The 12,322-nt window shown below is 33.6% G+C and overlaps 1 protein-coding gene across 1 annotated transcript; it reads right to left on the reverse strand.

Annotated features, from left to right (window-relative positions):
- Window positions 1-3,552: 3,552 nt before the first annotated feature.
- Window positions 3,553-6,163, reverse strand: LOC116001568 (CASP-like protein 2A1). The gene is made up of 3 exons (XM_031241455.1): window positions 5,827-6,163; window positions 4,086-4,203; window positions 3,553-3,985 (listed from the first exon to the last, which is right to left on the reverse strand). The coding sequence occupies exons 1-3, from the start codon at window positions 6,063-6,065 to the stop codon at window positions 3,716-3,718; spliced, it is 627 nt and encodes a 208-aa protein (XP_031097315.1). The 5' UTR covers window positions 6,066-6,163; the 3' UTR covers window positions 3,553-3,715.
- Between the last annotated feature and the right edge of the window lie 6,159 nt (window positions 6,164-12,322).

Raw genomic sequence — 12,322 nt, forward strand, 5'->3', positions numbered from 1 at the left:
TTTTTTTTTTTTTTTTTTTTTTTTTTTTTTTTTTTTTTTTTTTTTTTTTTTTTTTTTTTTTTTTTTTTTTTTTTTTTTTTTTTTTTTTTTTTTTTTTTTTTTTTTTTTTTTTTTTTTTTTTTTTTTTTTTTTTTTTTTTTTTACTTTAATATATTGTTGCAGTTATAGCTTCGTTTATGAAGCTGTTTTGTGTTAGCTGTTATGTTTCTGGAGATGCCAAGGTATTTGTGGGTGCAACTCTTATTCACCGCAATTCCTTGCTCTTGCTTTTCATGTTTTTTACAGTATAAATGATAATAAGACCTTGTAGTATGGCAATGCCAATTTAGCTATGTTCTAGCTAGTGAGTTGGAAATTGTCAACAAGACCAATCTGTATTTATTTGCTTATTATGCTAATTGATAGGAACATTAAGAATCTCTTGTACTTGATTTTATAGAGTATCATAAATTCCATGGTTGGAATTTCCATTTAATTTCTAATATATGAAGTCGTTGACGAATATTTGATGCACGCTGTATTATATATTACTCCGATTAATCATATTATGCCATTATAGTACAAAAGCAAAAAATAAGCCATAAGTACAAATTTTTTATGAAACAGTAGTAATTATTTATTTATTTATTATTATTATTATTATCATTATTATATTGTTGTTGTTTTGAAGAGAAATTTTTACTTTTGGTCCTACAAGTATAAGATCATTTTTCATTTGGTTCTTCACTATTAAAATTTTTAGATCTAGTTTTACGACTTTTAACTTTTATCATATTTGATCCTTCTGATCAAAATTTTGGCCTTCGGTGACCATATTTTTGACAAGTGAATTATTTTAAAGATAATTGTCATTTTTATTTTTATTTTAAAATTTATTCTTTTCTCCAAAATTTTCAATCCTCATTCTTCTCTTTGCTAGCCCTATTTTGAAAATGAATCGATATTATATTGAAAATGAATGTAGTATAGTAATTTAAAATATTAAAATTAAAATTATCAACATGTGTCATTTAAAAGATTTTAATTAGAACTTTTTAATGATATATATTTTTATACATTAATTTTATTCATATAAAAAATTAAAGTTTTAAAATTTAAAAAATTAATTTAGGGTTCGTTCGAAAACTTAAAAAATGTTTGTTTCTTAGAAAATAAATTTCAAAATGATTTATTTTTCAAAAAAAAAAATAATTTTATGGTGTTTTGCTGAATGTATGAAAATTATATTTTTCTATTTGTCTAAAAATTAAAAAATTGCATTGTTTGCTTGGTTCATTTTTCTGAAAATAAACATATTTTTTATTATAAATAATAGTAGCAGTATGATGATGATGATAATTACTACTACTATAATGGATATTTTCCTTTGACTTTTTTTTCTTTGAACACCCATGGTAAAATTCAAAAAATGACTTTTTGGAAGTTATTTATGGGTTTTCAAACAGTCGTGCGTCAGACCGTTAGTCACCATTAAGTACGCATAAATGCAGCACAAAATATTCGAAAATGCGCCATTAGGGATAGACCGTGTGTTCCTAAGAGTTGAGGAGGTATGAGATTTAAACGACTAAGAGAATTCAATATTGCTATATTGGGTAAACAAGCCTAGTGACTTATTCAACATCCCAATTCCTTGTTTTCAAGGGTATACAAAGCCAAATATTTCCCCACTTCAACATATTCTTTGAGGCTCACATTGGAAGCAACTCATCCTTCATTCACTTGGCGTAGCATCTTAGAATATCAACTACCCTATAAAATGAGAGTGGATCCCATTTTTAAAAGTTGTCAAATTTACAGGAATGTAGAATAAATAGTAGAAAATTTACAAATTTGATGATGTGGAAGTACGACTCATTTTAGAAAGTGAGAAAAACTTGCTGAGTTAAGGACAATCTCAGTTGAACTTTGTTTTATGATTTAATACTTTTTTTTTCAAAATCAAATTAAGTCAAAGGTCAAAACAGCCCGGATTCGAATGTGGTGGATTTTACTGGGTCGGTCCGGCATCACCGACCTACCTACGATTTCTATAAATACGCGACGAGCCGTAAAATTTTCTTTGAATTCTGCTGCCAAAACAAAAGCGACAATGGATGCTCAACCCGAACCCGTCAGTTATATCTGTGGAGGTACTTGGGTATTCTTTTCTTACAAATTATACCTTCATATAATTATTTGTATGTGTTTTTAGGTGATTATTTATGCGTTTGTAGATTGTGGACAAGAGAATACTCTGAAGCAAGGCGATGTGATTCAGTGCCGTGAATGTGGTTATCGTATTCTCTACAAGAAGCGAACCCGCAGAAGTAAGCGATTTCGATTTACTTTTTAATTTTGGTTTTCGTATCTGCACAATTATTTGCTACAAACATCTATCTTTAATCAGTTTACTTGATTTTTAGGGATTGGACATACACATACATACACGTTAATAGGGTTGTCCTAATAGGGTTCAAGTTGTAGTACTAATTGTGTAGTCAATGGTTGATAATTTCTTATTAGCTAACTTTACTGATGTAGGAAGATGGTAAGATTTTAGTAATGAACATGAACAACTAAACTTAGGAATGGGAGCTAATTTTTAGCATGATTAAGTGCTGTTGAGTCTGTGGTCTCCACGGCTCACTGATAAGTTCCATTTTTCCTATTCATTACTACTTCTTAGGTTATGGAGATTACAGGAGATCAAGTTGTCCATTGGCTTAGAAGACCCTCTCCACCCACCCCAAAGAAATCCCTATGGTTATAACTAACTATATGGATGCGGATGATGTAAAATCTTTTCAATTATGAGATATACGTGGGGTTCGGGGTGTTGTCTCTGAATTTCCCCATCTTCTCTTTTAAATTTTTGGAGGCAATATGTAATTTAGTAGCTCTGAGTTCGTGTGCTTAAATTTGAATAATGAGGCAGTGCTGAGCGGAGTTTCCCTGTTTCAAAGCTACCCTGTCTTTGTTTTGAGTGGTATGTGTTAAACCTATTTAAAAACTTATGATTTATATGTGATGGAATTGAAGTAAGACGTTCACTTATGCTGTATATCAGCCTTGCAAGGTTTAAATTTTACCTGTTCTTTATGTAATGCTATGACTTTCTGGCTCAAAAGTAAATTGTTCTTCCCTATTTGGCATCTGGCAATCTAATTACCCCTTTCTGTTAGAGACACTAGTACAGTTGCACGCTTGCTTAATTTAATGTGTACTCTACTCTGTACATGCCTTCATAATCAGGTTGCTTATCTAGTTTTTATATTTTTATGCAGTCAGGTTGCTTATCTAGTTTTTATATTTTTATGCAGTTGTGCAATATGAAGCTCGTTGACACTTATGGTTTGGGTGCCAAGTGCCAACAAACTGGAATGCTGCATTACCTATAGTCTCTATTTCTCTAAGGACACAGTACTAGATATTATTAGGTATGTAATGGTGCTATGTTAGAAAAAAACTGCTTCTTGCTTCTCCAACAAGCTTCTCCATGCTATGTTAGAAAAAAACTGTCATTATATTGTGATTTCTTGAAGTGACTTGGAGGCAGCTTGTTTGCTGCAATTTGGTTAAATCTGTTGTAATTCATATGCAAAAGATGCCAAGTAGGGTGTATAATCATTATACAACTTTGAAGGTAACGTAGTTTAGCACATGCAACATACTGAACATAGTGTCTTATTATCTTATTACAGTTGTGATAACTACGTAGTTCACAGGCTGCCCTTTAGAAAGCCGAGATTTCTATCCCCTTGTTATTGTAGAAACCAACGGGTGCATCATACTTGCTGAAGAGTCTGTAGGAGGAAATGAGTGAAATCCCGATGTAGCATAGGCTTACGGTGAAAGTGATGGCAACAGATGCAGTGGCCTTGTGGCAGAACCCGCCAAATGAGCCGCAACTTTTACTCCACATGGCCGCGCTGTCGCCTTTGTAGGCTAGATAAACCACCTCTGTTGCCACAGCTCCAGCTCCCAGAATCACATATGTGAGGATCTGCAGTAGTAGTCAGTATAGGGAAAGTTTAGAATGGAACAAGATATGATATGCTCTTCTGCATTTCATCGCCTTATTTATAGGTAAACTAAACTTGAACCTGATCGAGTAGGAAGAAAGTCCAGGCGCGAGGCATGCTCGATGGCCTAGGTATGGCTGCAGCCACAGCTGATAGGAGTGAATAGCCTGCACAAATTCCATTTACATGTACCAAATACCTACACAGAAGAATGAACAGAGACCCTAATTAGTGGATGATTAGAATTTGTTGATTACTGTTGTGGGTTACTGGGTTTAGATGTAAATTGCCTACAACAATCTAGTGTCACTTGGTATCCACTTTGAAGAGGAACAGTTGGAAACAAAACATACATATAATTCACATATTCCTCCAACTCCTCCAAGAAGAGTTGATATAACTTACTAATAGCATCAAGGCAAATTATACTCTGTATCATGGTCCACAAATGCTCATTTTTAATATTAATATACTGGAGACACATTTGTACTGAAAATTCATTTTTTGATAGTATACAAAATAATGAACTTCCAGTACTCAAATAACGTATTTTAAAAAAAATAACTTTATATTAGTAGTCTACCTTATAAGGTGGATCATGATCATGAGTTAATATTAGAAATGGTCCGTCAACTTCCAATTGTATTTGATCAAAGTCTGACTATGCCGTCGTTAGTTGATTTAGTTATCCGATTAGTTTTTGGGGCAAAATATAGGGTCAATTTTATAAATTCAAGCTTCTCCCAATCATATTATTCATTGACACTCGTAATAATGCTAAATTTTCAAATTAAAATTGCAAAAAAAAAAAAATAAAAAAAAAATCTTAATTTTCAAACCAAAGTCATTTCAAGTTTCTATCCTATTGGATGTTCCTTGCCAAACTTTAACCCTCTTATAAGGATTGCAAATGTCTATTCTCTACTTCCCTATCTTTTGCGGAATACTCGAAAGATTAAATTTAAGTCATTTGAAATTAAGGTGAACAAAATATACTCAAAGACCTAATTTAGGTGAATTGAAAGTCAAAATTTAATTTTGATATTTCAACTGTCCATGTTGCTGAATACTCAAAAGACTTGGGCCTTGTTTGGTAAATGGTTGTTGGTTGTTTGAGTTAGAATGTATGATTTGTTAATAACATTAACTGATGGTAAAAAGTTGTTTGATAGATTAGCTGATAGCTTTTGGTATAATTTTTTTTCTCAAAAAACTAATTGAAAAGACAACTTTGAGTAGCCTTTTGAATTTTAGTATTTTAGAGCTACAAAAAGCTTATTAATCAAACAACTAATAGTGGTCAAATAAGCCAAAATTGGCTGATAAGCTAATTATTTACCAAACAGGGCCTTGATTTAAATCAATTGAAAAAGTGAAGTAAATCAAGTAACAAATGCATACTCAAAGATTTAATTGAAAGTTAGAAGACTAAATTTTGATATTTTGAAATAGTTAAAAAATACGGAATAGTTGTTTATATTAAAACTTTAGAATTAAAATCACAAATACCTAGTTACAACAAAAAGATCGCCTTAAACACCTAAAACTTGTAATCAATGAAGGCTAGGAGGAATTAGATGAAATAATATATAACTAAAAATTATAAAAGAAGGTATTTCCCTAGTAAGTAAAATTCATAACTAACCTTATTAGGGGGTTCCATTTAAAAAAAAAAAAAATCTTTTTAATGATAAAGTCCACAAGATTCCTTTTCAGAAGTGAAAAAGCTAGCTAACTAAACTTCCACCAGTGAGGTAAGTGCATCTAGGAACTAGCTAAAGAGCATTTAAGAAATAGATGAAGGAAGGGAAAAATGGGTTACTTGAAGGCTCCAAGGTCTGAGTAGGAGAGGGAACCAAAGTCGTTAGTCTGGGAGTTTTTGAGCATGATGACAAGCGCCACCACACACAGACCCATCGGAAGGAGGCGGAGCATCGTCTCCGCCGTGCGCACGCCGCCGGTGGCGACGGTGCTTCCTCTCTCATCTTCCCCTGAACTCTCCATACCCACGGGAGGAGAATTTGCAGAGAACACAGTGTTCGTCTGAGTCTTGCCCCCCATCACGAAATTTTGGAATTTTCTTTGTTTAGAGTGGAGTATTCAATTCCCTAGCTTGTTAGCAGCCAACGAAGACTATGGCAAAGGGGACAGTGAGATGACAGAAACAGTCCCCATTAATATTGATGAGCTCTAGCTCAGCATGGAGGTAGTTGGCTTTGCACTAAATGCTCATCAAAGCTTTTGCCACTCTCCATCATATATGCATATGCTCATCTAATTCTCTCTCTCTCTCTCTCTTCATAACTCTTCTCTCTCTGCACTCATCTCTTTACTCGTTCCCAAGAATTCAGAATGCTCTACAGCCACTACGTACGTAATGTACTACGTAGCATCAGTACTCTAGAAATGATACGAAACGTCAGGCATATTTGTTACTCCCTCGTCCTTAATTGTTTGTCTTATTTACTTTTTGCACGGTTTTTAATATAGCATAACAAATGATGTTAACTTTTCAATTTTGTCATTCAAAAGTAGGTGTTATTTGTACAAAGTACAATTGTACTTACCTCATTAATGGTCTAAAAAGTTAAAAAGTCAAAAGGGTAAATTGGGAATGTAGAATGATAGTTATGTTCAATTTTGGAAATAGGACACTATTTTGGGACAAACTAAAAAGGAAAGTAAGACAAATAAAATGGGACGGAGGGAGTAATATTTTTTTCCTTTCAAAAATATTTGAAGTAAATGGAATTCAAATTTCATAGAACCTCTGTAAGCCTGTTGGTGAGTGGGGGGAAAGGACCTACGAATAAACAACATCGCCTAGGAGGCGGGCGAGAAGCTAGTTGACCGATTAGAGCCATCAGTCGAGTTAGAGGAAGTCATCCTGGACCTAGACCAACCAGAAAGGAAAGTGAGAATTGGGGTCGGACTACCCAAAGATATTAAGAAGACACTCATTCAGGTATTGAGGGACTTTGCATGGGGACCCGAGAATATCCCAAGTCGACAGAGCAATCATTACTCACAGACTGACTATGAATCTGGAGCTAAAACTCGTGGCTCAAAAGAGGCGTTACTTGTCAAATGACTGAAGAGGCTTCAATTCGTGAAAATAGAAGTTGATATGTTGCTAGCCGACAGACACATACGGGAGGTCAAGTACTCGGGCTGGTTAGCCAATATAGTATTGGTACCTAAGTTACCAGCCTGGCAGATGTGTGTGATTACACGGATCTAAATAAAGCCTACCATAAGGACCCTTTCCCGCTTCCAAGAATCAATCAGCTGGTAGACGAAACAGCTGGCTATGCGTTGCCTAGCTAGCTTTATGGATGACTTTCATGGTTACCATCAAATCTTTATGCGTGCTGATGATGAGGAAAAGATTGCCTTCATTCGCCATATGGTGTCTATTGTTACGGAATAATGCCCTTCGGGTTGAAAAATTTAGGAGCCACGTATACCCGCATGGTGGCTAGACTATTCAAGAGTCTAATCGGCAAGTCTATGGGCGCCTACGTGGATGACATGCTACTATGCTAGTGAACAACAAAGAAGAGGAGGAACGCGTGAAAGACCTGACTGATTGCTTCAGCATAATGAGGAAGTATAACTTAAGGCTGAACGCAAAGAAATGCCCCTTTGCAGTTAGAGGAGTGAAGTTCCTGGGATACATGGTCACTAAGCGTGGGATTGAGCCTAATCCTGAGAATGTCAAAGCAATCTTAGATATGCGATCACCAAAGAAATTGAAGGAGATCAACGCTTGATTGGGTGGTTGGCGTCCCTCGGTCGGTTCTTATCTAAGTCGGCCGATAGAGTCTTACCATTCTTCGAGCTATGAAAAAGCGAGAAGGGTTCCAGTGGATAAGGAGTGCCAGACTACCTTCGAAGAATTGAAGAAGTATTTGCTGACTTATCCCCTGTTGTCTAAGCCTAAGGAGGGAGAAACATTGTTCTTATACTTAGTTGTTCCTTAGAAAGCGGTCGGATCAGTTTTTAGTGTGTGAAGAGAATAAAATGCAACACCTAGTCTATTATGTTGGGCGAACGCTCAAAGGTGTAGAAATCAGGTACACACCACTAGAGAAAGTGGTCTTCGCTTTGATCGTGACTGTAGGAAAATTGGTGCCCTACTTCTAAGCATACCATGTTAGAGTCTTAACCGACTGTCCACTCGCTAGCATCATGAGGAGTCCAAATTTGTCCGGGTAGATTGATCAAATGTGCAATCGAGTTTACTTAGTACGGGCTTGAATACCTTGCCACACCCTCGATCAAAGCCCAAGCATTGGCAGACTTCATAGTGAAATGCTCGGCACAGGCTGAACGAGGAATCCAACAAGACTGAATGGTGGGAAATTCAGACGGATGGTGCTACTAGTGCGCGACACTGTGACGGGGGTGGGGTGGTGGTGGTAATAATCACAACCCCGGAGCGCTTTCACCTCTATTACGCCTTGCAATATCAATTTTGCACCTCAAATAATGAGGCAGAGTACGAGGCAGTCATTGGTGGTTTATGCTTGGCCCAAGCCTTGAAAGCTATGCGAGTAAGGATCAAGACCGACTTTCGGTTGGTGGTCAGTCAGTTGATTAACGAGTGTGAGACTCGCGAAGAAAGGTTAAAGATGTTACTGAGGGACTTTTCTGAAAGTTGACCGCGTACAAGGTTATTCATGTCCCAAGAGCTAAAGTCATGTGAAATCCGATTGAGATTTGAAATATTACTTTAATCCTGAACAATCCATGTACCTATTCATAGCACAAATCTGTATAAATCTCATTCTTCAATCATATGACAGTGTAACTCTTATTATCATTATTGTTATTTAATACTGATGTCCACAACCTTTTGGATGAAATAAGAAAGGTTATTAGTAGTTTCTTTGATCTTCTAACTTCATAACTTGATTGAAGTTTTGATGTTATTCTTGTTTTCTATCTTTCTTTTCGTTTTGTGTTTTAGATGAACAAACTTTTTTCATTAAATTTACGAGTGCCTATATGTTGATATTGCTATTGCGCCATAATTGGATTAGCTCAAATGGCATACAAATTGTATTATATTCGTGTTTCATGGTGCAATAGTTTAGAGACATTTACTATTCTTTTTTTCTTTAGAACTTATATATATGGATAAAGAAATTATACATTAAAATTTGTATTCAATAATAAAATTCCCAACTATTCAATTCTTACTTAATAAAGTTTTCAACGAAGGATTGATTTGTAAATTATTGAGTAAGAATTGGATAATTGTGAACTTAATTAGTAAAATTGATAGTTGATAACTAATTTGTGAATTATGACATAGTTGTCTAGTCGATAGATCATTTGTATTTTTTAAATTACTTTAAGTAACTTTTAAATTACTTCCAGCCAAATGAAAATCTGTTAAAATGATGTGAATAAGCTATTTTAAGTAACTTTTTCATTTTTAATTTATTGACATTAATAAGTAAAGTTAAAAAATTATTTGCCAAATATTTATTTTTAATTATTTGATCAAGTCAAATAAATCAAAAATTAATTGATAAATCATTATACAAAAACACTCCAAAATAACCATCTTAATTTTTCTCTCTCAATTTTGCAGATTCGATAGGATGAGATTGATTGACATGACTTTGATTTAATAAAAGAAACAAATAATGCATCCATCAATCAATATAGTATTAAGTGTAGTGTATATGGGTCGTAGAAGAGGTCGGCAAATTATCGTGGTCCATATGAACCATAATAAAAAGTATATTTTAATATATTAAAAGTATATTATTTGTGTATCAAATGTATATTATACAAAATAATGTATTTTTAGTATTTAAATAATATATTTTTTCTGAATATAATGTACATTTTTAATATACTAAAAGTACATTATTTGTGTACTAAATGTATACTTTTTGATAGCATGGTCCAAAATAGCTATGTGAACCATGACCCGCACAATAATGATTGGAGGAGGTCCCTGTATAATATTAAGGTCGGTGTGATCTTACCAAATACGCAAATAGGGAAGTTCCGCAATTTATATCACGGGCCATGGTCCACATAGTATTATGATTTATGAATTCTGGATCAAAACGGCGATATACAGAATTTATACTAGTAAAGTACAAAATTTCATAACACAATACACAAAAAATCACAACATAAGACACATACACATGTTATATATTTATTTATTTATCAAATATGATTTATATACATAATTTGTGTTCATAGGCATAAAATTTCATAACACAAGACACATAATTCATAACATAAGATACAATTATTAATTTGTTTCAGGTACTAATTCATAGTACAATATTTAATAACACAAAATACAAAAACTCACAACATAAGATACGTACACATGCACCAGAGTCCATAGTGCATTGTAATCTTGGTCTATGGTATAAGGATTTGGGATGTTCTAAGGGTGTGTTTGGTTGATGGGTTTAGGCATAAGGAGTGTGTATGAAAGTGATTGCTTGTGTTTGGTTGATAGGTTTTGCGGTTTTGCGAATGCTACTATGGGTTTGGAATACCCCATTAATGAGAAAACTCATACCCTTACTAAATAAGGGTTTCATCTCCGTTCCTCCTTTCTTTCCCAACTATTAATAATCATTCATATTCCACCCAACTACCAAACATGCTAAATACTTTCACCAAAACCCATTACCATTACCAAGTATTTGATACCCATTCCGTTTCCGATTCCCATGTGCGAACCAAACGCACCCTAAGTGTTGGCTTTGTCGGTACCCAATATTAAAGTCATATATCTTTTTAAAAAAAACATTATATTGTAGGTATCAATTTAAAATCAAAAGTAGTATTAAACACAAAATGCAAAATTTAAAAATGATAAGAAAATGTTAAAGAAAATAACCAAAGAAATAATAGTTGAATTAACTAATGAATAATAAACATGATACATAAATAGGATATATAGTTTATTATTTAATGAATTTAACAGTAAATATTTAGGAGCCATGTGTATTAGATTTTGATGACCAAACAAACTCGAAAATTGTGTCCCTAATTCTTTTACAATTCTTAGACTTAGGATTTATTTGTTGTATCATTCGAAAGGTTCAATTTAAGAACAAACTATATATAATATCTAAAAGGTAAATATATCGTATTGTAGTTCAATCCGTAAAACGAACTAAGCGAAAAGTTAAAGAATCGAAAGATAAAGATGTTAGGTAGTTAGCAACCGGATGATGCACAACAAGAAGGTTCAAGACTAGAGAGTAGAAGGCTTAAGAGTCCAATGTTTGAAGACTCGAAAGGTTCACAGGCTAAATAGTGGAATAATCGAACAATGTAAGTATCAAATGGTTCTTTTGGGACTAGAAAGTAAATTTAACTGGATAGTTGGTTTATATTGGATTGTAATTGGGTTGATTTGGAGGCAAATACTCAAATCGAAAGGATATCTGAGAAACTTATTGTAGTCAAAGTCAAGAAGGTACCAGATAATCAAAAAGTGACCTAGTCTCCATTTAATCATGTTGCACTATAACCAAGACAAAGAGCAATATGGAAAGTCAAGAATTTAGAAATTGAAAGTCAAACGACAATTAGAAAATTCTAACAAAGGCAACATAATATGCAACCATTAGTCATTACGTACATATCGGTTAAAGGCAGATTGTGTTGAATGTTGTTTTCCTCCAACGGATAGATTCAAAAGAGTCTATAAACACATCAATTTAAAGAGAAATAAGATGTTCATTTTTTTTAGCTAGAGAAAAAATTTACAAGTAATAAACTACAAGTGTAATTTAGTTGCCTAGTGAGAAAGACTACTACAATCAATTACATACCAACTTCAAGATTTTGACAGATTCAAGACTAATCAACGCCAAGTCTATATCAATTAGAGAAGAACATTCTTTTGTGTTCAAATCTTCACACTCTACTTGGAGAAGTAAAAATTAAAAAAGATGAAGAGTAACAAGTTATAATATTATGAAAGCATGAGGCTTGTGGTTGACTTTGTGATCAAAGCACAAATCTTCTCCACTTGTATTAGAAGTGAAAGAATACTAGCAAGAACTTCTCAGATTTTTTAGGAGAAGAGAGTGTTAGGCCAAGTTGGTTGAACCACTATAAAAGTTTTTATCTATCTTTTAAATATTGCATTTACATAGTGTCTTCATTATTCTTCATTAAACAAAATTCTTAACCAGATAAAACATGCCACAAAAGTTAAAAAGGGTATATTATTTTCGTTATTCAAACCCCCTTCCCCCTCCCCCCTCCCTAAACTTGTTTGAACACCCTTCGAGATCAACAATCTACTATACTAATAA

This window comes from Ipomoea triloba, chromosome 1 (genome assembly GCF_003576645.1).
Source record: "Ipomoea triloba cultivar NCNSP0323 chromosome 1, ASM357664v1".
Taxonomy (NCBI): domain Eukaryota; kingdom Viridiplantae; phylum Streptophyta; class Magnoliopsida; order Solanales; family Convolvulaceae; genus Ipomoea; species Ipomoea triloba.

Excerpts from the sequence above, each read along its gene's own strand:
- LOC116001568 (XM_031241455.1), bottom strand. The coding sequence starts at position 6,065 with ATGGGGGGCAAGACTCAGACGAACACTGTGTTCTCTGCAAATTCTCCT. Across the intron at positions 4,204-5,826 it reads TCAGACCTTGGAGCCTTCAA|GTATTTGGTACATGTAAATG; the intron begins GTAACCCATTTT and ends TCTTCTGTGTAG. Across the intron at positions 3,986-4,085 it reads CTTTCTTCCTACTCGATCAG|ATCCTCACATATGTGATTCT; the intron begins GTTCAAGTTTAG and ends CTACTACTGCAG.